The sequence below is a fragment of the Sparus aurata genome, chromosome 3, assembly GCF_900880675.1.
Source record: "Sparus aurata chromosome 3, fSpaAur1.1, whole genome shotgun sequence".
NCBI classification, from domain to species: domain Eukaryota; kingdom Metazoa; phylum Chordata; class Actinopteri; order Spariformes; family Sparidae; genus Sparus; species Sparus aurata.
Genome location: NC_044189.1, coordinates 10486252 through 10511313, shown reverse-complemented (window position 1 = coordinate 10511313; position 25062 = coordinate 10486252). Strand labels below are relative to the sequence as shown.

General features: G+C 41.5%; 3 protein-coding genes across 4 annotated transcripts; 2 read left to right on the top strand and 1 right to left on the bottom strand.

Moving 5' to 3' along the window:
* Positions 1-489: 489 nt before the first annotated feature.
* On the bottom strand, positions 490-14763 carry zdhhc3b (zDHHC palmitoyltransferase 3b). Its single transcript, XM_030411850.1, has 7 exons — positions 14397-14763; positions 8969-9300; positions 7275-7399; positions 6341-6437; positions 5752-5833; positions 5376-5506; positions 490-3218 (listed from the first exon to the last, which is right to left on the bottom strand). Exons 2-7 carry the CDS (start codon positions 9269-9271, stop codon positions 3060-3062), a joined length of 897 nt encoding a protein of 298 aa, XP_030267710.1. The 5' UTR covers positions 9272-9300; positions 14397-14763; the 3' UTR covers positions 490-3059.
* Positions 14698-20368, top strand: exosc7 (exosome component 7). Of its 2 annotated transcripts, none has more exons than XM_030411852.1 (8): positions 14698-14860; positions 17172-17273; positions 17479-17573; positions 18486-18651; positions 18736-18806; positions 18890-19013; positions 19103-19258; positions 20202-20368. In XM_030411852.1, the coding sequence occupies exons 1-8, from the start codon at positions 14840-14842 to the stop codon at positions 20304-20306; spliced, it is 840 nt and encodes a 279-aa protein (XP_030267712.1). In that variant the 5' UTR covers positions 14698-14839; the 3' UTR covers positions 20307-20368. The 2 variants fall into 2 exon arrangements, with proteins under 2 accessions (XP_030267712.1, XP_030267711.1); XM_030411851.1 differs by lacking the exon at positions 14698-14860 and adding an exon at positions 16863-17000.
* A 1236-nt stretch (positions 20369-21604) lies between these two features.
* clec3bb (C-type lectin domain family 3, member Bb) lies at positions 21605-24971 on the top strand. Its single transcript, XM_030411380.1, has 3 exons — positions 21605-21726; positions 21919-22017; positions 23924-24971. The coding sequence occupies exons 1-3, from the start codon at positions 21630-21632 to the stop codon at positions 24313-24315; spliced, it is 588 nt and encodes a 195-aa protein (XP_030267240.1). The 5' UTR covers positions 21605-21629; the 3' UTR covers positions 24316-24971.
* Positions 24972-25062: the final 91 nt, after the last annotated feature.

Genomic DNA, 25062 nt, shown 5'->3' with positions numbered 1-25062 from the left:
TTTAGAAATAAAACAGAAATTAACTAGGGCTATAGTAACTGTTTTTATACATTTTTCCCTATATTTTTACATTGAATAACATCATCCTTTGAGACACTTAATTATCAAATACGTAAATTGTTTGAGATGTGTCTGTAATACTAGATAACAAATGATCATTTCAAAGATTTCAATGTAACACCGATTCCCTCTAAATGATCTACATAAGCAAACAAGACCATCAGCGAGAAAACTGGCCATTTCTGTAAGTTATTCTTCTTCTCCCTGAAACCGAGTTTGATTCTGAAATTTAAACTATTTCTCAAGGCGGACTCCTGAGGATGAGTTGAGGAAAGAAGCTGCTGTGTCGTCCGGTGGTGCGTTGTGTTGCCAGACAACAGCAGAACATCTGGATATAATTTAACTTTTCATGTTTGCCTTGGTACTTTTTGTCTGGTTACAATGAGAGGGTCCAAATGTAAAGCAAATAAGATACATTTAACCAAAAGCTGTGTCACATACATAGATTTTTATTTCATTCCCCTTAAAACAAATACCACAATCAAAAAGAAAAGAAATAATAATAAACATTGTGGTCCACAGTACATATTCATACCTGACCACAAAGAACATGTTGAACAATTCAAGAAATAAAAAGAAGAAAGCTGGTGTCCTGTAAGTGTAAACTGGAAAGCGACTGTTGCATCCCAATATGTTGGTAATGTTGTTTATTTATTTATTTATTTTTTTAAATTTTTTAAAAACTCCTAAGCCTAAGAAAATGTCCTTCTTGAACGTGCTCTACTCTTTAAACGGTTACCTCTGCGGCTCTCGTCGTGTATAGAATTCAATTTGGCATCACGTTTGTTCAAATGTGTCTTTCATCACCCTCAAGGTTTTTTTATTAATTGCAATAAGGCTTTCGAACGCAGACGAAGGCAAAGGCATTTTTTAGTCTTAAATGCTTTGAAGTGGCCTATTTCCTATCAGCATTAAATTCTCTTCTCTTCACACTGTCCATTATTATTCTTTAAGGCTTCTTTTCCCCCCCCGAATTCCACCTAATCCCATCAATTGTGAGCGAGTGAATTACACTTGAGGTCAGTGCATTCGGAGAGCAAACGTGTATTGCTTTATTCCCTGACAGTCCATCTGAGCTGGTGACCGTGATGGAAATGCTGTTTTTTTTTTTTTTTTGTTTCATGCAAAGAGATCGGCTAGATTCACCACACAGAGTTGTCAGATAATGAAAACCAAAAAGAAGGACACTGATAAAAACTACATGATGGAACGACTTAAACTGAAGGGCCGCTTTCAATATAGTACAAGTCGAGAAACAAGACTGTGTGCGATATTTAAATTGTAATCCTTAAGATTTTCCCATTTTTTCATACTATTCATGGTCAGCATCTTTCCAGCAGTAGTGCTTCAGCCTGAATAAAGTCAGCTTTTTCCTCTCCATGTAGTGGTTTTCTTGGTCAGTGGCGGAGTCGCCAGGAAAGAAGATAAGAATGTGATACAGCATTGGTTCTCAAAACGTTATCTCACTGGTATCGGCCTCACTGAGGCATTTCCAGCGTCCTGTGTCCGTGCAGTTTTCCATTCACGCATTTAAAAAAACACCTCCGTTGAAACACTGAGAATCTGTCATCTCATTGGACCGTTACAGCGGTTTAACAGAAGAATTAACTGTTCGTCTCAATGCGCCAAACTCCTAAAATTCACATAACAGTAGCCAATGGAAACATGATGAAAAATAGCCAATTACCCACTCCTATTATAAAACTCCTGCTTGTTTGGCTGCACCAATGACTGTAATAAAGATGGATGACATGACAGCCTGCACGAAGTGAAGCCAAAACCTCTCTACCGCCCCCCGGTGGCTGGCTGCACCCCCGGCTTGTCAGAAGATGGGACACGGGCCAAACAAAAAACGCTGATGTATGTTCACGTATTCCATTTTCTGATAAGTCTGATTAAATCAGTTATTTGATGCTATAAATAAATGGGGTGTGTTGTCATCGTGGAGCGCTGAACCGTGCTTGCTGATAGGTCGGTGGTTGTACGGCACCAAACCATCAGGACAAGATGGCCGCGCTCGTACTCTGGGATATTCTGGCTTCATATTTGTACGATGGGAAGAATGGAAGAAGTGTGTGCTAACAAGTTAGCAACAGTCGCTCTTCTGTTGTATTTCTGGCTGTCATGTCAAAAATTGCACTTGCTGTTACCGCAGCGACCGCAGGTGTTGCCAAATCAACCAGGACCGAAATATCTTAAGGATTATAACTTCAACTATTACTGCTCTCTGTCCCAACAACCTTTGAATGTCCTTCACAGTGATCTGGCATCAAAGGATACAACAAACTCATTTTAAAAACAGTATGAAGCGACGTGATCCTGCCCGACCTGACTGTCACATTAAGGCAAAAAAAAGAAAAAAAGAAATGTCTTTAAAAATAGCAGATGCCACCACTCACTAAGGCAAAATCATCCACAGCGTTCAGCAGAGGACTATTGCGACGACACAAGTACAGCGATGAAGAAGTGACAGGATCACAGCAATGTTTAAGGAAGACAAAACCCGGCGTCCATCTTGGCACCGGGACCGTGCTGCTCCGAGCGACGACATTCTGCACTCCCAGCTACAAATTCACATTGTTTAGTCTTGAAAAGCAGGAAATGATCAGACGTACTGCAGGACACATTTCTCCGGAGAAGGCAGAATTCAGTCTCTTGGTGGCTTTCGCCAGCTCTCATCAAGTGCTTCTTGTCAAGTTGTCGCCGCTTATTTGTTTCCTTGTTCAGCTTTGTTTTCCTTTTTCACAGCTTCACCTCATTCATTTCAGTCAGCACCCAGAGAGAAATAACACAAAAAAGAATGTGACTTGTTAAAAAAAAAAAAAAAAAAAAAAAGCATACTTTGACGAGCTTTGAGCAGAACACCCTGAAATATCAACAAAAGAATGTCCATGAATGAAAGAAAACGTAGAAGTGGTTAAGAGGAGTTCATGCTCGTTGAGGTCCGGACCAGGATTGATCCGTCAGAGTCCAGCAGAGCTCGGCGCAGCGTCCGGCCCTCACACAATGTACTGGTACACGTCTGCCTTGCCGTGGTCGGGTGCTGCAAAGGGGCTCAGCCAGGCCATAGAGAACGGATGTCCAAACACCACCTTCATGTTCATCCATTTTGACTTTTTGGCCCATTTTCTCTCCTCCTTCTTCAGCTGTTCGATGCCCTGCAGGGACAAGACAGACAAACGGGAGAAAGCTGTGAGTCTGCAGCCAAAGCTGACACTCAACATACAGTCAAGGCGTGTGTTTAAACTTTAATGTACCGGCAGAAAATAACCACAGCAAGGGATTAAAAATTAAGCATGTCTTGCATTCGCTTTGTCTCTCAGAGGTCTTTCACGGGGTGAGGTGACTCACTCTCGGCGTTTCCTGATGTCTATGAACATCACACACACACAGATGGAGAACTGGAGGCCACATTAGACTGAAATTGACTGAAATAGATGATCTTTGTAGTGGATATTATAGCGCGGTGAGTCATCGTCGTGGGTGGTGTGAGCGGATGCATTATGAGAAAAATGCTATAATCTCAACCTACCTGGAGGCGATAAGTCAATTACCTGCTCCTACTCACATCTGTGCTCTGATTCAGCCAACAACAGACAGTGTGAATACAGCACTTAATCTAGAAAGTGAGCACTGCTATATAAACATGCACGTGTCTACCATTGATCCTTCCTCATTGTATTTGTTCTGACTGAGTTTCTTTAGGCGTTTTATGGTTTTGTTAGAGTCAACAGTGGAGGCACAGTGGACAATTAATGAGGAGAGATTTGTGGTTGCTGCTATAAAGTTTCAATCCTTACAATTTTCATAAATGTATACTGATACCAGCTTCAGAAACGCCTCCGATACAACCTAAGATGCTGGCTCGAGCCTCAGCGAGTACATGAGTCTCCGCACCAGACAGCGTTAGTGATGCTGAGTTTATTTGCTTTTTCAGAGATCCTTTATTGATTTGTTTAAGGAGAGGGTTTACTCGTGGGGATAAAACTGAACTGAAGAGGACTGATAGCACACCAGAGATCTTTAAATTGATTTCTTGGGACAGAGGGTTTACTCAGGACGGATTAGAGACACCGAATTCTCTGACAAACTTTTCTTGACAACATTTTTTGTTGAGGGCCACCAGGATCAATCTGTTTAAAGGCGACCTTGAACTCAATTCACATCCAATCAAGGATTTTTAAGAAACTCTAAATCTACATCTGAGCAGCGTCCTGCCCAACTGTATGCACTTAAACAGTTTAACAGAGTTTTTACTGCACAATTTATATAAACAGCAGGCAACTTGTGTAAGTTCAACAACATGTTGACACACTTCCTACGCGTATCCGGTGGGTGACATGGGGAAATACGCCGCGTCGAAGGCTAAATATCAACATAAAGTAGTTCTGCCTGCATGAAGCAGCTGTGTATATATAATACTTATATTTACTTTTAGACACACGCTGGTATTGGATTGGTAAACGGTATTAGCATCGGATCCGAATTGCCTTCACAAGCTCAAAACCTTCACTTTTTTGTGGTTTTATCTCTTTGATATCAGCCTCACTGTTTATTGTTCATGTTCTTCAAATGCAAATGCAAACCCAACATTTCCTGCTGCTTTACCGGAAAATAACGCAACAGTGGTTATAATTTTAAAGCCTTTAGTCATCACAACACCCCAGAATTAGTTTTCTGGAAAGCAGCTATGGTTTTACGTATTCCATAATACCTAATAACCTTTCTGTCACTTCTAAAATTATGATAAAGGGCAGCAACTCACATAGGAAAAATATATCTAATATTATCTTCTCCTTTGGAATCCATCTTTCAGAGTGAATGTAATAAGCTCAGGACAGATGGTTGTTTGGTAATTATGTTAAATGAAATTGCAAAAATGTTCCCCAACCATGAAAATGCTTGGAACTGATGCAAATGCTCAGTCTGCAAATCTCTGTCCACAATCCTCATTGAGATAAAATATTAAAAACTTTGCAAAATGCTTTTAATGCAACAATTACTGCTTACTCACTGTGTGCAGAAAATGAATAAATACAACTGATACAAATGCAAATGAGTGTGACTGCTGCCTCAGTGAGGACGTGTCCTTTGTAAGTCTGAGTGAATATTGCAGCAAACCTGCAGGGAAGGTCAGAGACAGTGTCGCTCATTTTCCACAGAGCTGGTCAGATCTGACGGAGGCTGATTCTCCAGCAAAAGGGCAATTAAACCATTCCTCACTCTGTCGCAGGCAAAATTGCAACTGAAATGTTGTTTTTCAGAGTTGTACAGAAGAGGATTTCCTGTGTGACATGATGGCCGCTCCGACTCACCGTCTCATCGGTACAGATGGAGTGGACCTGGGTGCCGAACATGACTGCGGTGAAGATCAGAAAGAGGAGGCCCTCAAAGGAGAGGAGGATGAGGAGGATGACCGTTGATGGTGGAGAGAAGTTACTGCACTCTGGACAGGGAGGGAGAGCACAGAGAGAGAACCATTTGTCATGTAAATGAACAACTTTGAAGCATAAAAAAAAACCTTCAGGTGTGTTAATACAGTCAGCTCGAACTGGAAATAAGCAAATATGATGGGAAATTCTGAGATACAAGGGTGTGACTTTAAAGAATATCTCCCCAAACTAGTCTCTTCTGAAGGGAATAATCAGCTACACTTGCACATGAAGTTTGATAGCAATAGTACAGACTTACTTGTCCAGTCTTGTTCAAAGCAGAAAACAAAATGGAACGCCACCATGATTAGTGCGTGGAAGGATATTAGTGCAATGTACATCTGGGGGAGGGAAAAAAAGAGTCAAACAAAGCACTGATTTAGTGTTTGGATAAGAATCTTAAACAAACAATCACAACAACATTTGAAAAACAAATGAGGCCTCTATTTGTTTTGACTAAATTTCAACCTCTGGACATCCCACTGTAATTCATGCTGAATATATACAAATGAGGGCGGCGTATGTGCTAAAGCGGAGTGTGAGGCTCAGAACTGTAGTAAATGTGAGAGTGTTATATTCTGTTATGCTTCACCAGTTTTACAGGCGTGACAGAGTTTATACTGGGCTAAAAATCGTACTGTGTGATGAATGTAGTTCTGGCAAAGGTATGTCGTTTATTTCCTGTGAACATACAAATTCAATTAACTTTCTGTTGATTTTCAGCTCGAGCTCTCTTCGCTGTGTTCTCTTGCACTCAAATGCGGGCAAATGTTGTGAACAAGTAAAACGAGCCACAAAGTAAACGACTGCAACGTGTTTTCTGGCGGCTCTGGTGTTTCAAGACTCACCGTGAAGAGGACAAAGTATTTCTGGTTGTTCTCTCCGACGCAGTTGTTCACCCAGGGACAGTGGTGGTCCATCTTTTTGATGCAGCGTTTGCACACACTGTGGACACACAGATATATAATATCTATGAAGTGTACAACAGAGGTTCTTAAAGATAGCTACTTCAAGCACAGCTAAGTCGTTGAATAAGACTAAACTTAACAAGAATAAAACTTTGGTGTATGAAAAGGGGCTTCTGATGGATGTTAGGGACCAGAACAAACTGCTCTCTTTCATGTCGTCTAGACTCTGTGTGTGTGTGAGGGATTATTTATCTCGCAGAATTGCAGGTGGTTGACGACTCAAGTCAGGTCTGATGACGCCCCATCTATCACCTGACACAGCAGAACTCAACCTGTTGTGCTTTTGTTTTCCAACGTTGTGATATATATTTAAGAAGCTGCCATCCACTGTGCAATACATCACTCTTACAATCGACTGCATCATCGCAGTCCGTCATTTGAAACACCCACAAGGATGACTCATTATAGTCTGTGGGAAAGAGAAAATCCATTTCATTCAAACTGACACCCATTGTTGCCTCTGAGACAGAATGACTCACTGGCTTTACAATTCAATTACTCTGCCGTGTTTTTGTGCTTTTCACGCCTTGAGATCCCAGGGAAAGCACTGAGGCGCCGCAGAGGGAACTCCTTATTATCAAGCTGCACAGTCTGCAGGGAAACGTTACACAGCTACTCTAAATAAAGAAAAGGAAAAAAAAAAACAGGCACAGGTGGAGGCAGGAGTCCCCAGCGAGAGACAGAGAGAGGTGTCAGGACTGTAAGGTGCAGACTTCAGCAGAACTCTCTACGCACCATCTTTAAAGTTGCAGCGTTTGCAGGGGGAACTCTTAATATTTTCTAACAATGTACACACTGACACAGAAAGCTGTACCTGCAGTGGTGAGCCCTGTCAGGCTTGATGCTGCAGCACTTGGGACACTTGTACACCACCTGTCCGGGTTTGAGCTGCAGGCTCTCGATGAACTCTTTGGTAGCGTTCCCTTTAGGCACAGCTCCCTGAGAGAGAGGGGAGGAAAAAAAGATTCATTGACAAGAAATTCAGTCATTCATTTAGCTGTAGATGCTCCTTAAAGATGGAGATTTCAGCTCCCAGTAAAGAAATTTATCAAAATGTATGATTTGGCTTCATCAGTTAGCTCAACATGTTAGACTGGACTAGAACGAAATATAACTATGACAAAGAAACAAACATGATATCTGAATATCTGAATATTTTTCCCTAAAGTATCCAGTTTTCTTCTGAGGGCTACTCTCATGTCTCTGTTGTAAAGGGCCAAACGCACTGAAAGCGTCTGACAGCCCACCTATTGTTTTCAATCACCAGACGCACATCAGAAGCATTATGAGGAGCATCAGGTGCTGCAAAATCTTGAATCAGAAATGACCAAATTCTGCTGTTGTGAAAAGGAGCAGGAGGCTGTCAGAGCGATGCACAGACAGATGCAGAGTTTTTGTTTTGGGTTTGATTAGCTGCATGTGTCTTGTGTATGTGTTGGGGGAACCTTGAGCACAACTGAGGTCACTTCATAGGGATACGAGTGCTACATATTAATGCAGATTCTGCGGTGTTGACACTTCAAATCTGGTGCCTGCAATGCGCTATAGTAGCATGAAATTATTATAACCGAGTGGTGTAAATTGTCGCTTTCAGGGCGCGTGGGCCTCATCACTCCTTGTCTCCTTTCCGCTCCGTCCTCCTGCCTGTGAACTGGAAATCGATCTAATGGATGACCTTGAAGGTCGTCTCCATTCCTACAATGCATCTCGAGGAGAGAGGAGGCTTGCCGGAGCAGCTGCGAGTGCGGATGCACAGGTGTGTCCTTTGTGAGTCTTTGAAAAGAGGCAACGCACAGGTGGAATGTACAAACCACATTGGAATCAAGACTCAAGAAACAAATCTTTCTTTTGCTTTTCATTAGTTATTATAGACGATGAAACGACAAAACTTTCAGCCCTCCGACTTCTGTGTAGTGCTCTGATCTGACTGCATTTAACAACATTTTACTTGGATGTTATTTGTAACATTATGCATAGAAATGAAAGCAAATATATAATTTGTCAAACACTGTTGGCCATTACAAAACAATGAACAGATGCAGCATGCTGATGTCATATCTAAGTGACTTCTTTTTAGATTAAAACTCTGAAGCATGGACGTCTCATTTAGATAAATCCTGTTGCCTTGACTCGAGGATGTACAAACATTACACTGGTTACTCTTATAGATCTTGTAGTTCCGTCTCTCTTTTAAACTCGCCTGAAACTGTTCGAAGGCTGCTTGGATGAAGACAAACGGAAGAATATTTATACGGCAACTTCAATGCGTGTCAAGGCATCACACTGGGAAAGGTGCAGAAAATAATGTGGGTGTGTTTGTCGAGTGTGAAAGATCATTTGATTTTACATAGAGATTCACACACAAACACATACGGACGATGTAAAATCTATGATAATTTCCAGTTTATCTTACATAAACAGTATTGCAATTCCTGTATTTTGAGACAGCTTATCATAAAATGTTTTTATGTATGTAGCCTGTATGATTCCGTTTTTTTCCTGACTGACCGGGTCTGTGCACATCGCCTTGGCGTGCGAGGCGAGGGCAAGGAAAGCGAGGCCGTTGAAGATCACCCCGTTGAAGAGGCTGTAGAACACGTTCTTGGCAGGCAGCAGCATGACGAACACCACCACGAACTCGGCGTAGAAGACCAGAAACCAGGTGATGACGCCGCACACGATGCCGCAGCCGTCGCGGATGAACCACATGGTGCCGGAGCCGGAGCGGGGCGGGGGAGGGGCGCAGTGCTCGGGCTTCAGGTAGCCAGCTTGCCGCTCGATGTCCCTGGTGCGGTGCCCCGGGCTCTTCATCCTACAACGCCCGTGTCTCCAACCACATACTGCGAGGAGGGAGGAGAGGCAGATGGAGAGGAAGAGGGGGAGCGCAGAGATGGGAAGAAAATGAAAGAGGAAGGGAATTAGAGAATTAGCTGAGGGATTTGGAGTGAGTACATGTTGATGGAGGAAGATATTGCTGTACGGCTGCAAGGATTTTTTTTTTTTATTCTCAGTATCAGTTAATTCGAAGATTATTTTCTTGATTGCTTTGTCAATAAAACGTCAGAACATTTTTAAAAATGCGCCCCATAACAGTTTCAAATGACTTATATTCCAACAAACAACCTAAAATCCCCCAAATATGGATTGACTTTCATATAAGTCAAAATAAATCTGCTAATCCTCAGGAAACTGTAAGAAGAAAACGCTTGATTGAAAAACTAATTAAATGATTGGTGGATTGACAAAATAATAATTGCGTGTCAATCATCTAATCGTTTCAGCTGGATATTCATTTCCTGTCCTGAGCGCTTTCCCTCCCACAACAATTAAGAGCTGGTGTAAAGCATCTAATAAGTGCTCTGCATCCTGAAGGAATATCAAGAGGGATACTAATACCAACACGGTAAATCAGCAAATGAGCGTCAGGACAATACTCAGGAGGAAGAATGAATTGAAGGAGGAGGAACAAACACTGGCTGGTACGATCCCAAAAGGCCGAAGAAAATCCAGCCAGACTCATCCCGCAGCACGAGGAAGGGGCTGGTGTTGGATTTAGAAAACCATTTAGTGGAAACAATGCTTCAATAAAACAGTTTACACATTCATACTGAGCTGCGCCGTGTGTGTCCGGCTCTGAGAGGAGACTTACGAAGCAGGTCTGAGTGTGTGAGGACAAAGACGATGCGACTTCAAAAGGGGAATAAAATGTCTGAAAAACACTCTGAGGAAAGCTGGAACTCCTCACTGAGTGAAATCAACCTGCTGGGTCCTTCCTGAGGATTTAATCTATCCATTAGGCTTAACTGAGCGATAGTCTAATCTCACTTTTATGTCTGTGTTAATTAGGGCTCGGCCAACGATCCAGGTATTTAAACACGCTTCCCCCCCAGAGACGAGGAATTTAATCAGAAAGAAAATGATATGGTGTTCCTACAGCACGTTTTGGGATGAATTTAATCTGTCATTTCTGTATAAAACTGAAACATCTCACGGTCCATTACAGCAAGAGTCTTGCGAGACTCCTTCTCCACACAGAACCGACCCCACCTGGTCTCAGTCACTCTACACTGAAAGATCAACCACCCGTCTGTGTTGGGTTTCTGTAAATGTCATACCAGTATGGTGCAGACCTGCTCTATGAGGAATGTGTAACCAGATAATGTTTGGTGCGATATGTAAAAATGTACTTTACGATAGGAAAAGCAAATATGGAAATAACAGCATCGATAAAAACACAAATCCTGCCAAGAATTACACAATGAGCAGCACACAAAAGGGTCTTAAAATGAACAGAGGTTTGTGGTATACTGCTTGAAATACTCAGCTTCAGACAGCACTCCACGTCTGAGAGCAAAGCCAAACAGCTTTAAGATATTAGCTGTAAGTTTCAACAGGGATTAGTTCTCCAAAAAAACAGAATGTATCCACCTGTACGGCTGATTGCAACTTTTCAACTTCAGCTCTAAAAACAGAGAGGCGGGCGATGTCTTGATTATTAATATACTTCCTGGTTGGAATGACCTTTTCCAGATACAGTACGGCCGACTCAAAACCCCGCTGCGTAGTCTCTTAACCCTCTTCACCACACTTGTCATCACACGGCAGGAGTCAGGCGCTGTGGGAGGTCGTGTTGGAGGTCTGCTGTGTCTGCTGCTATCACTTTCACTAGAAGGCGAGGGATTATTGTACCATCTGTCTTGGCTCCAGTGGCAGCGAGCAGTGAATGTAAAGATATTCGCACACACACTGTCACATACACGTCAGTACAATTCTGAGCTGCTTGTACTTCAGTATTTCCATTTAGTGCTAATTTATATTTTATCCAAAGGGGCCGGTCTTTACATTTTTGAATGCTTTAGGACCAGGAAACATTATGTTGACATTTTGCCTCTCAGGTAATCTATTAGCAGCATGCTCAAACCAAACCTGGAGAAGCCACCTTTAGTTACTTACTATGCCCTGACTTTGACCAGCTTTAAATTCAGGTTGTCTTCTCTCCTTATCTAATATTCATCTTTCTAATTTCTTTACATTTGCTTTGTAATGTTTTAATGTCTGTCACAATGTTTAAATGTACACTGTAAAGCACTTTAAATTACAAAAAAAATAACTTTGATAATTAACAGTTATCATACTGTACCCATTTGCTTGACTAAGGTATTGAATTCCACCATATTAGGGTTTTGGGTTGTTTTTTAAATCAAGTTTCATCATCAAGTTTACATTTTTGCTTTAATAATGACTGACACTATTAATCAAAAATCTAAATAATTGGCAGCTAATTTTCTGTTTTTGAATTATTTGACTGTTTGTTTCAGCTGTATCCTCAGATGAAACAAAATGTCAGCACAAGAAACCGTTTGAAGGCTTTCGGGCTCCTCGGTTGATAGCAATTTCATATCAAGATCTTGCAAAAATAACAAAAACTTGCTAAACAGGTTTTTGTTTTATCAGTCTGAGCTTACAGTTGGTACTTCATGTGACTGTTTACCAGTATTGATCTGATTCAGCCGGTGGCAGCAGCCCAGTTCAAGAGAAACCAGTGAGGGGGGGGCATACAGGACGCTTGACAACACGACTGTTTCACTCCATTATCAAACCAATAATGTCTCGATGGCCCTGAATCTGTGAGAGATAAAGACGGGACTTCCTATAGTAAAGCACTCAAAAGACTTGGAGTGAGACTAACTGCAAAACCAGAGTTGATTAACAACTATAGAGCAAGTCAACGCTTTCTTTTCTTGTAGACTCAAGAATGAGTCTATAGATTCCTCTCAGTGACTGGCTGGTGTTAGCATGAAAACAACTAACTGACAGTGACTGGATTGTAACAGAAGCAATTCACGTTACTGCAGCTCCAGAACAGTGAAGTGTTGCTGTGTTATTCTTTTCCAGTGTGAAATGCCACAACCATGATGCCTCTGCAGTGCTGTAATATTAGATGTAGTGTGTGAAAGTGCCAGATTTATGCAGTAGCAATGACTCGGAAATTCAATTAAAGATTTAACCCAGCTGCTAGAATGCAAGACAGCACTGACTGATGAGGTGTAGATATATATACCCATTTAATAAGCTTTTACAAGTGAATATTGCCTGAAAAAGAATGACTGATTTATCATCAAAAACAGTGAAAGCCTGTGAGAGCTGCTCATTACACCCGATAGTGATGTTTGTGCGAGGCGTCGACCTCTCGTGGTCATAGCAATTATCATGGCGGCAAAGGAGGAATTCAGGTTGGGCAGAAGGGAATAAAGGGGAGGACGGGTGGATAAACAAGCACAGGACTTTCACCCAGAACTACAGGTAAAAATGTTATGTACGTAATGTTTGCAAGTTTGTAACTGAATGCACATTAGTGGTGATTTTTAACCCAAACCACCATGTTTTCCTAAACCCAACCCAGTAGCTCAAGAGCCTGAATTCAACCAACTGTGAGTGTTGCTGGTAAGGTGGGAAAAGTCAAATTCAGTCGTTTGAACAAAGCAGGAGGTCTGCGACAGTATCTATCACCCACCTACAGTGCTGTCCTGTGATCCCCCCCATAACAGCTTAACACCCATCCACACCTGCACTTACTTAGCCCCAACGACAAGTGGCCCTAAAGACTCTGAAACTCAGAGCTCACATCCGAGAAATGTATTTTGAAGTTCAAAATGAATCTTCTTCAAACTTAAAGTTGATAAAATATCTTGGTCTTCACTGTACTAGATGCTTGCCTTTGGGGATTTTTGATAAATACTCATTAGTCATGTGGATACAAGTGTGTATACGTGCAGGTGGGACAACAAATCGTTACAGAAATCAATCATATAACTCCCTTATGTGATACAATTACTGCCAAAAATGTAGATTTTTATAAAAAAACATGCAGGTGGATATGAACAGATTCCCTTCAAGGTTTGACTAAACTGAGTCACTACATCATAACTCCTTGTGGTGTAAACCTCTGTAAACTTAACTCACACATGTCATTGAAAATAAATTAGTGACACATAGACAGTAGAAGTGTTCAGCCTCTTGCCGGTTTATGGCTATTTTGCATTTAAATGATGGCACACTTGGACTTGGACAAGCTGCGGTCGGCTGAAACTGTTTTTTGTTTTTTTTTAACTCTATCAATTATTTATTCTCAGTTCATGTCCAGTATCTGTGAAACTGACTCCACTGAATAAATACATACATGATGCACAGACAGATATTGTGATATATTGTTAGATTATAATCCACCAATTTTTTGATCGTTGCTGAATCAATGTATTATAATACTTTAATTATCGTGAGTAACGTGTCATGAATCATATTGTGAGTTACTCTGTGTTTCCACCCGTGTGACTGTGAAGGTAAAGAGAACAAGTAGAACTGGACCGTTCTGGAAAGTTGTAAAAAAAATGACATCACTTTACTGTAATGCAGCCTTTAAAAAAAAGGAAAAGACAACACCTGTGATATTTCAGGATAAGATATATTGATAAGTTATTGTGCAGCCCTAGTTTCTGACCCACATGAGGCATTTCAATTGATTCCATCTTGATTCTTGCCTTCCCACTAACTTCACCTGTAAAGTAGTTACTTTAATCAATGCATGGGTAGTGACACACTATTTTCCAGCTTTGATTGAATTGTGTTAGTGACCTTAAACATGCCTGAAGTGCCCCTGAGTCTGACCCTGATCCTTGGGGGGGTTGTTTTCTGGCTAAATGACTTCTGACCTCCCTGAAGATGAGTTCACCAAAAAAGGGAAATTATAATGACCTTATGATACAGTTATTATGGCATTTCAGGGCTATAAATAAAGGGACTTCCAGAAAGCAACCGAGCAGGAAGTAACTCTGGCAGCTGGAGCAGGGTATCTGGATGTAGTTGATGTAACAGTCCCTGAACGTCACATTCAACTATTTCAAGAGTTAACACTGAAGCAGGTTTATTAAAGACATACCTCGCAGTCTCCTGGCTTGTGGACTGAAGTTTCTTGATTTCCTTTCTCAGTTTCCAGCCTTTTCTTTTTAAGTCAAAACCCTTCTAGAATAAGAGCGTCCCCTCCGCCGCTCCCTCCGTTAGCGCAATTCCAGCTAACCTCACCGATCTGCGGGCAGCTCCTCTCTGCAGCTCCGCTCCCGCTTTCACCTCCGACGCCTCGGTTTCGACGAGGAGCTAATTGGCCTCCTCGTAAGCTAATACACACCTGAACCGAGCCTTAAGACTGGCAGGTGTCTTACTATCATATAAAAAACAGCTTTATTGGGCAGTGGGACAACACAACACATCCGAGAGCAAACCAGGAAGTCCGACACTCTCTCCAGCTCTCATTGGGCGTTGCTACCCTGAGCTGAGTCTATCAGGCGGCTCGTCCTCCTGACGGCGCACCGCCCTCAATGGAAGATGGATCAATCACACACTCATGTGAGGCACACACCGCCTACATTTTGGGGGATAGCTTATTTCATTTGTCTGTCCAATGAATCCATAAATCTAATATCTTTTTGGAAACACTACAGTGTGATTTCTGTTGCCATGACCACCACGGCTGGGTGAAGCTGTTGGGGGGCCACTGGGCAAAAACAAATGTCGCTGGGCCTCCCTCGTTTCTTACGCTCTACAGGTTTTCGATAATAGATGGAGTGATATGTTGTCTTTGTGGCAAACTGATTTGGATACAAGTTAATGAATCAAATAATTGTAATACTAGACTGTTTTGAAGGTCTAGTGTGTAGTTCAGGGGGATCTAAATTGCAGCTGCACAGGTTTTCTTCAGGTTTCCGTCCAAAGACATGCATGTGAGGTTAATTGGTCACTCTACGGTTGTCAGCCCTGTGATGAACTGGCGACTTTTCAAGGGTTGCACCCCGGCCACTGCTCGCCCATCGTCAGCTGCCACCCTGCAAAGGGTAGATGGTTGTAAACGATGGATGGATGTTTTCATTCCAATCACCTGAAACTAAGAATTGTTGTGTTTTCACTACCTTGGGATGAGACTTTTATGAGTGGCCTCAGTCATGAGGGTATTATTTGACCTGGATCAGTAGCCACTCATCTTATTGCAGCAATTTATTACCCTGTTGCCAAGGAAAACGTTTTCTCCAAAGAGGACCATTATAAAAGAGTAGGGTGAAAAATCTGGGACAATCCTAAATAACAAGTTGATGTCCGAACTCTGTCCTAACTGTCCTAAAAATTTGACTTAACCAGAGTTTTGATTTGTTGCAGGCTAATGTTCTGTCAAGAACTGATCGTTGTGACGCACTTTTTGTTGTCACCTTGTATCCAGCTTGAAAAATAATTCACAAAGGGAAATTAAAGCATCCATCGCTGACATTGAGGGGTGTTATGAATAATGATTTAAACACTGTGTGACCTCCATACAGCACTGTCATTGTTTTTTGTTTATTTGGTTGTTTTGTTTTTCCTGATGAGCGACAGCTGAATTAATAAATAACAATAACTTCAGAGATGAGTTTTGACTCTCATGTTTCACGGTATCTAGGACAGTTGTTCAGCTGGTTGCAGTCTGCCACCTCACTGCTACATGTCACTTAATCCTACACACTGGACCATAACGGGCAGATTTTGACACAGCAGGCCCTTAAGCAGGTACAACTGTAAGGCCTTCGGCATGTAAATTGATATTGTGCTCCAGTTTTATCCATGAATAGATTTTCAATTAAATGGCAGGAACAGTTGACCCATCTGTTTATGCAGCCTGTAGCTTTGGGAGCTCCGGGACAGTTACCTACTTTGCCCTTAGTAAACCAGCCTCGTGTGTTCCTAAAATTAAGTTACTCATTGTCAAATCAATTATAAATGAATTGCCACACTTTGAAGGTGATACGTTAACAATAGATACAAGATTTACCATTTTCCATTTTATTTAAAACAAAATTCTGAGCGGACGTTCATTAATTATGACAAAGATTTGTTCCACTTGCCCAAAAGGGCCCAGGATGGAGCCACAACTGCCTGAAAGTCCAGACTCTAATGGTCTCTATTATGACTGCAGAGAAAATGTGAGAAGTATTCATTCTGAGCCAAATCTGAGTCTATTGTAAACATCCAACCAAATATTTTCACTTTAGTAGAGCAATACATGAAGATAAAAGCAATAGGAACACCTCTGACATTGTCAGGCTTTAAGAAAAGTTTATTCATAAAGCTGTGATATGAAATACGTTTTAAAGATGTGGACAATATGTGGAAAGATGCTGTACACGCTCATAATTTTCTTAAAATATTGTCTAGAAGTCGTTTTTTTCAGTATCCTGGTGAAATTTCTTCACTTTTTAAAGCTCACAGTCTGTTTTTACGAAACTAGCTGCACCAGTTGGGCGGGGTCTTACATCTTTATAGGAATCTTGTGTTTTCATAACTACCGGGACATGCGGGTGTGCAAAGTAGGTGAACTGGCGTTTTTTTAATTTTATGGGTCGTCGGCGTTTGATGACGTAGAAGAAAAGCGACACACACACATGCGAATAGCGTTTCCTACATTATGGCAACAGTACAAGTTAGTGAGGCTGAAAAGGTGTACATCTTACACGGTATACGGGTGAGTTATTAGCAGCTTTACATCAGACTTCTACCAGTGTAAGTCAAGAAATTAGGATAAACGCCATGACCGTTATTCGTGCACCCTAATGGCAGAAATTAAGCTAGCTATGTTAGCATGAGCTATAAATGAGACTGCAGTGTTTGTTGATATGTTGGTTCTTGTCATCAGGATGACTTACGGGTGGACGGGAGAGGCTGTGAGGACTACAGACACATGGAAATAGAGACTGATGTGGTGTCCAACACAGACGGCTCGGCCAAAGTCACACTGGTAACGAAACATTACTGAACTTAAACTTGAAGCAGAGGTCCTGTATGTTTGCTTCTATAAAGAAAAAGATGCTGTAAAAATTCTAATTTCTGCACCCTCAGTCAACCTACCCACTCCTACTCAATAGTTATATCTGAGTCTAGCTAATGTGTACTGTCTTATTTATTGCATAGACTTATTATGTTCTGTTTTGTCTCTGTTTCAGGGACACACAGTGGTTCTAGTTGGGATTAAGACTGAAATTGGAAAACCAAGGCCCATGTTGCCAGATGAAGGCTACTTGGAGTTCTTTGTTGATTGGTAAGTATGATGCATATTGACTTTAATACAATTAGACATAGATAGATAGATAGATAGATAGATCAAACAGTTATGAATGCACTCTATTTAACCATGTCTATGAGGCAAATCCACTATTATGGTGTATGTTTTTTTTACTGATAGTATCACTACATATCACTAACTATTCAAAAAAATGAATAAACTAAATTAAAACATGCTTCATCAATAACAATAACCTGGCATGTGCGGTGTCCAAAATCATTATGGACAGCAGGGTATGGCGCATGACGTATCTACCTCTCTATACACTTACATATATGAGACCTTGCAATAAGAGTAGACATCATTTGAGTAGAAACAACACAGAACTAGTATAATAACATTTAATTCAAGCTTTTTACACAGGTTTCACTGGTGTTTTTATGTGACATTTTTGAAGAAAATCCAGGACATGACCTTGGAAGAGTTCTGAATGCTGGATGAGTTGGCATAAAAATGTACGTAATAGACACTAAAATCGAGTTTTAAACAAATGTAGTGTAGCACTAAATATCTGAAACATTCCCTTTTATGATCATTTGTATTTAAATGTTTCAACTACATAAAAACTTCAGGCAGTCAAAGTTTATCCAAAAAGTAGCAGTGCATTATGATGACATGTTTGTAAGCACTCAGCTTTCAAAGCAAACTTCGATGCAATCATTGTATCAAGATTTCATATTGTGAATTAATTCAAATGTTAGAGTGTCTCAGACAAAGATTTTATGAGAACCAACTGGAATGATATTCATGGGAGTGTTTTGATGGATGCCTTGCCACTAGGAGGTGGTGTTGTATCAGCTCTGAGATGCGTCTCCAACACTCCCCAGTGATCGTGGAAAGTAAGAATGATCACATGTTGATTCGCTTCCTTTCCCCTTCCGTCACTAGTTCGGCCAATGCGACCCCCGAGTTTGAGGGCAGAGGAGGCGAGGAGCTGGGGACGGAGCTGAGCAACACTCTCTACAAGGTGTTTAACAACAAACACAGCGTGGACCTGAAGAGCCTCTGCATCAGTGCGGGAGAACACTGCTGGGTCCTCTATGTGGATGTGCTGGTGAGTGGCAGCATCCGATAATGTGTGTAGTCGGTAACATGGTGCCCACAAAGGTAAAATCTCACGCTGATTCTGTTTCCACAGCTCCTGCAGTGTGACGGAAACCTGTACGACGCCATCTCAGTAGCTATAAAGGCAGCTCTCTTCAACACAAAGTGAGTGAAGTGTTTGTTTGCGTCGAGAAAAATCCCTATTCAGTGAAGCTAAAGCTTACAGTCTCCTGTCATCTCACCAACAGAATTCCCAGAGTGCACATATCAGCCGATGAGGAGGGAGGGAAGGAAATCGAGCTGTCAGACGACCCGTATGACTGTATGAGACTCAACGTGGAAAACATGCCTTGTATAGTGACGTTGTGCAAGGTAAGCTCACATTTTAAAGCTCATAAAAACACAAACAGTGAGACATAAACACCTCTTTGCTCCCCTGACACTGTACGTTTTAATTGCAGGTGGGACACCGGCACGTAGTGGACGCGACTCTGCAGGAGAAGGCCTGCTCTGTGGCCAGCCTGATCATCGCTGTCACGCACAAGGGCACCGTCACCTGCGCGAGGAAGGTGGGCGGAGGCAGCCTGGATCCAGAGAGCATCTTCGAAATGACAGAGGTGAGTCCGGGCCTCCTCTTCCGATAAGAGAACGAATGCCTAAACTAAAGCCTGGTAGTTAGTAGGGGTGGTGAAAAAAATAGATTATTGATTAATCGCGATTATAATATTGACGATTATGATTCGATTATTACATTTCCAAAAATCGATTAAAAAAAAAAAAAACATTTATTTTTTATTTATTTTTTTTTGGAAATAGTAATACAAACTGGAGTCCTCCTCTTACTGGCTTCTGCTACATGGTCCACAGTCTGGAGCCAAGATATGTTATTCCATCCCGGAGCTTTTTCACACTTAAATCAATTCCAAATCTTTACAAGGAGACAAAGCTTTCCGTGCAAGTGTCCCTTAACTCTGCTCACAGGGTAGCAATAACCTGCGATGCCTGGACATCCAGAGCTACAGTCTCATGTGTGACCATTACAGCTCATCATGTCAGCAGTTAATGGAAGTTAATGTCCTACGTACTTCAGACGAAAGCTATGGATGATAGCCACACAAGCGCAAATATGTGTGAGTTTCTTAAAGCAATGGCACACGAGTGGGGAATAGAGAAACACGCCCTGGTTCTCGTCATGTACAATGCTTCTAACATGAGTCCGGCTGCTGAGCTTGGCAGCTTTCTTTTAACAGTGAAAGGCTACATTTAAAACAGATTAAAAAATAAAAATTTTGATATTACAGTTACATTATACAATATTGAAGGTGCTGTGAGGTGTTACTCAAAAGAGAAGTAAAATAATTCAGCAGCTGACTGATGTTAAATGGAAGATCAATAATCGTTAATAATTGAAAATCGAATCGATAATCGTTAATAATCAAAAATCGATTTGTATTCGAATCGAGATTTCAATAATCGGAATCGAATTGAATCGGGAAATTGGGCCGATTAACCACCCCTGGTAGTTAGTAGAAAGTTACTGAAGTATGTTGTTGTCTCCAGGCAGGTAAACGGGTCGGGAAGGCTCTTCATGCTCCGCTCATGAAGCTGCTGCAGCAGGAGGAGAGTTTGGGAAAGACGCAACAGAAAGTTGGCTTCCTTGGTTAAGATGTCAACAGATTGTATGTACATGTATACAGAATTTTCTAATAAAACTTTTAATTTGTACAGCCTTCTTGTCCTTGTGTTTTATTGGTGTTGCATCTTGAATATGTAAGAAGTGATTTAGATAATCCTTAAGCACGTTTTTATAGCTGAAATCTTCACTGTTGCTGCTACGCTGAAAATGTGAGCGCTAAACCCATCTGAAGTGGGTGCACACGCTCGACCATGCATCAAGGGTGACAATAATCTTAATGAATGATAATGCGCGTTTCCATCAGTATGGGGTTGAGTAGATGGTGCCTGAATTTTCATTTTTTGGTGACCTTTTCCTTTAAGACTGATCAGTGTGGTTATTAAAAGCCATTGGTCTGTCCTCAATATCAGTCTGTGGTAAAGATCCTGTACTGTTGAAGTTATTTATTATATTGTTTGGGAACAATTTTTTGATCACAAAAGTTACTACAGATGGATCGTGTTTCATATCCACGTCCAGAATGAATGGTCCTTTCTATACTTTACATTTCATCAAGTGTCCTGGAGCTTCCGTTCAAAATTCGACAAGCGTGAGTTCAGAGCTGCACAGGAAAGTCCCGTCGCTCTGTGTCCTTTTGTGTGTGTGCCACGTGTCAGTCGTGGTTTGTGTAAAATGGAAGTCTTACAGAAAGTCCAGATGTGACTCTGGATCATTTCCACCCTCAGATTGTTGTGCTGTGTGTAGGCTGAGAGCAGGCAGGTCCAAAACAAACTCCTGCATATGGCTCGAGCTCGGACGGAAGATTTTGAAAGGAAAGATATAAAATGAAACGAGTAATTCAAAACTTCATGAGAGATTTTTCGATTTCAGTGTCTCACAACTGCCAGGAACACCTGGAAACATTTACGTTTTTCCAAATGAGGCCAACTTTAAGGAAAGAAAGTCTCTTTCTTTCAAGTTCAGTTGTGTCTTTTGGGCCAAGAACAGAAGAAGAACTAACTTTACTTAAGCATTTATGCAACAGATGAGTCAGTGTTTGTTTATTTCTCTCTCATGAAAGCTCATAAGTGCTTCACACCGTCTCGTCCTGCCAGTCTCCACCTGCTCTCCAGCCCTGGCTCCGGTCAGAACTGGCCCTCCACATGAAGTGTCTGGAGCCAGACGCACACAAACTCCTGAGGCCGGACTGTTAGTCCTGCAAATGGCTTCAGTGTTTTTCCCTGTTTTTCAGAGATGAGAGGGAGGGTGTGAGGAGGAAGAGGGGAGAGAGAGAGAGAGAGAAGGGAGAGAGGAGGGGGGGAGATAAATTGCAAGCGTCCACGTTGGAGCAGCCTCATTCAACAGGTCCAACCATGGAGTTCAGAGGAGCGTGCGTGCTGCTGGGAGTCCTGCTGCTGGTCAACTGCTCGCTTCAGCAGACCCCAGCGAAGAGGAAGCCGGTGAAAAAAGGTAGAAAACAACAAAATGTAGGAAGAAATGCTCCATTTCAACTATGCGAATAGTGTGCTTCTGTCATGAACTGTTTTACATATCTCAAATCAAGTTGTCTTGTTTTTCTTTGCTCCTTTATGATAATGTGCTCAAATATCTGACTCACCTGACTCGATTTTCCTCGTGTCTCTCTGGTGTCGTCGGACTCAGATGCGACTAAGGATACTGCTGTTGAGCAGCTCCAGAAGCAGATCGACAACATCGTGCAGGAGCTCAACTTACTGAAGGAACAGCAAGCCCTGCAGACAGGTGAGCTCCACTGTAGAAAAGCACGATCATAAATCTGATCATATTTACAGGAAATAACGCAAATAATTCCCCTTAAAAATGGCCAAAAGTGCCCAAACAAGGACTTAACATGATGGAAAACTTTATTACCTACTGTGTGTACATTGCTGATAATATAAATTACTTATAAGAATTTACAATACTAAATCTACAAGTACAACACAATATCTAATATCAATATAAATATCAATACATATTCTACAATACAATATCTACTAATGTGGGTTGTGCATTGTTATGTAATCTTGTGGCCCACACTTGTAGAGGGACACTTTGTCAAAATCTACTGTTCATTTTCATGACAATAATAATAAAAACCTTTAAAGGTAACGCTTTATATTAAGGCTCTTGTAATAATCATTAGTTAACAGATAATAAGACCTTTTGTAATTCCATGTAAGATGCTTATGAACATTATTATGTGTTGAAAAGACGTTCAAATGATAATTATATCATCACAGACACATTTATTGTTAGATTATAAGACATTACTACAAGTACTAATTAATCTTATAAAAGCAGCACCAATGCTTAGTTAAAGTTTAACAATTAGATAATAGGTAAGTAAACCAAAGTTAAATGTGTTTGTAATGCTATTATGAACAATGATGCAGTCTTAACACAGGATAATGTTTTCAAGCAGCAGATTTGTAAGGGATCATTACACGTACATAAAAAAAAAAAGAAAATTCAGTCATCATCCACTGACTCCAACGCTGGTGGAAAGTCAGGTGAAGTTTCACAGTCCAGAAAACATTCCTGGAGCTTCACAGATAAACAGTCTTGTTAAACAGTGTTGCAGCATTCTTCTCAACAACTGATGTAGATGGAGACTTTTATCTAAAAGCGTAAGAAAACAACATAAAATGGCTCCATGAAGCCCGCACGGCGAACTCCAAGTCTCCAGAAATCCCGGCATCCCAAATTGGTTGGAAAAGACGTTATTTACACCCTTTTTCAAGCTGGCAATAGAAGCGTTAGCGTGCACCCCAGTCCACGGTGCATCAAGGGTGTAAATAAAGTATTTTCAAAAAAATCTGTTTTTTTCCCCATCTCCTTCAGTTGTGTAGGAGAAAGCTACGACGCTGTTTTGCTGCGAAGCACCAGAGGCGGGTAGATAATGACTGAATTTACATTTTTGGGTGAGCGGTCCCTTTTAATGTAAAGCGTTACCTTAATTTTTCAGAGTGTAAAATAAAAAACTGATACAACTTTATGCTCTTGAGTTGATACACAGAAAGCCATGTGGAGGGTCAACAGGAGTCCAGTATTATCATTTTCCCCCTGGGGCCCCATAATAAATTAATCCGGCCCTACCTAAAAATTCTACCTGCTGAAGTGTCCTTCAGCAAGATGAACTCCTTCCATGTGGCTGTACCTACTTAACAATCACCTGTGGAGGTGGGCAAGCAGCCATTAGGATCATGTTCATAATTAAGACAAAGCGCGTCACTGAGTAAATGTATTGATAGTGTGACATGAGCTACACTGTTCGAGGCACCCAGTCTGTATTAAAGTTGGAGTCAACAGTCTGAGGTGCGTCTCTGTTGCATATAAACACAGATGGGATGCATGTGTCGTCTTTGAAAGTGCACGCTTTAATCTGGACAACACGTGTCCCATGCACTTCTGAACCCGTGCTCAGAACACTAAATTATATCCAGTTGTTCCTGTGAATCCAGAAAAATCTTCAGTACAGAAAAAAAGCTGTTTTTCTAATGTTGCTCATTATGGCTGAGCCTGTTGTGCCAAAACACCACAGAAGTGCTTTTATTCACATTAATTATATCCAAATGAAACAAATTAAAGGTGACACTGAATCCCTGTTTATCTAACCGTCCGCCCCCTGGTTTTATTCTCTCTTCAGTCTGTCTGAAAGGCGAAAAGATCCACGGAAAGTGTTACTTGGCTGACCCTCTGAGAAAACGCTATCACACTGCCAGTGAGGACTGTAACAACCTGGGCGGTGTCCTGGGCGCGCCCATGTCCAGCGACGAGAACGACCAGCTCAGAGACTACATCCGCCGGAGCATCGGCCCGGATGAGCAGGTCTGGCTGGGCGTCAACGACATGATGACCGAGGGCGTCTGGGTGGACCAGACCGGCTCCAGCATCACATACAAAAACTGGGAACGTCCTCAGCCGGACGGCGGGCAGTCCCAGAACTGCGTGGCCCTTTCCGGGGCCGCCCGTGGGAAGTGGTTCGACGAGAACTGTCGTGATGAGAAGCCGTCTGTCTGCCAGTTCAACATTGTTTGATTTAACTCATCATAGACTGCGTATGGTTATAGCTGCTTTCACTGCTGCGACGCCCCTTCGCCTGCTATCCTTAAAGGAGTTTTAATCCAGTGGTTCTCATCTGGTTTTGGACTAAATTCTGATCTAGAAGTCAGTCAGTTGCATGTGACAGTGGTATATAAAGCTGTTATTTTTTTTGCCTAAATGGATTTGGTGATATGTCATTTGCAGCATTCCTCGTGGTTACAAGAAAAAAAAACAGAGTTCAGTTCAGGACAAACAAGAGATTGTGGGAGATTATCTCCTCCAAAGGAATCAGTGATTTCTGCCTCCATTTGAAGGATTTCTAAATAAAAAATATGGATGTTCATATTTAGAAACGCCAGTATACCTGCAACCAAAGGTGTGTGTGTCGGTGCTGGCACCTTTCACAAATAAAAAATGGGTGTAACTTCCATGACTCACAGGTTGAGAGCCACTGGTTTAAATCTCACTACTATATTATTACGACAAGACTCTCATTGAGCCGGAATTATAATTATTGCATTAATCTTGAGTAAATGACTCAATCTGCATACATTCTTAAAAGATATTAATTCAGTTTGCTAGTCTTTAGTCTCCTTTAATGTCTAGCCTGATGTAACCTTAAAATCACCGTCAATAAACTATGGAAACTTTCTCGTCTATTGTCATTTCTTGGAGGAAAGGTTTTGGGAAATACTACAGTACAGGTATTGTGTAAAATGAGATTAAAACCACTCTCATGTG

Coding starts and splice junctions, on each gene's coding strand:
- zdhhc3b (XM_030411850.1), bottom strand. CDS start 9,271: ATGAAGAGCCCGGGGCACCGCACCAGGGACATCGAGCGGCAAGCTGGC. Junction 6,438..7,274: donor GACAGGGCTCACCACTGCAG/GTACAGCTTTCT, acceptor GTGTGTCCACAG/TGTGTGCAAACGCTGCATCA. Junction 3,219..5,375: donor CCATCTGTACCGATGAGACG/GTGAGTCGGAGC, acceptor TTGTCCCTGCAG/GGCATCGAACAGCTGAAGAA.
- exosc7 (XM_030411851.1), top strand. CDS start 16,944: ATGGCAACAGTACAAGTTAGTGAGGCTGAAAAGGTGTACATCTTACAC. Junction 18,652..18,735: donor TCCTCTATGTGGATGTGCTG/GTGAGTGGCAGC, acceptor CTGTTTCCACAG/CTCCTGCAGTGTGACGGAAA. Junction 19,014..19,102: donor GTATAGTGACGTTGTGCAAG/GTAAGCTCACAT, acceptor TTTTAATTGCAG/GTGGGACACCGGCACGTAGT.
- clec3bb (XM_030411380.1), top strand. CDS start 21,630: ATGGAGTTCAGAGGAGCGTGCGTGCTGCTGGGAGTCCTGCTGCTGGTC. Junction 21,727..21,918: donor GAGGAAGCCGGTGAAAAAAG/GTAGAAAACAAC, acceptor CGTCGGACTCAG/ATGCGACTAAGGATACTGCT. Junction 22,018..23,923: donor ACAGCAAGCCCTGCAGACAG/GTGAGCTCCACT, acceptor TTCTCTCTTCAG/TCTGTCTGAAAGGCGAAAAG.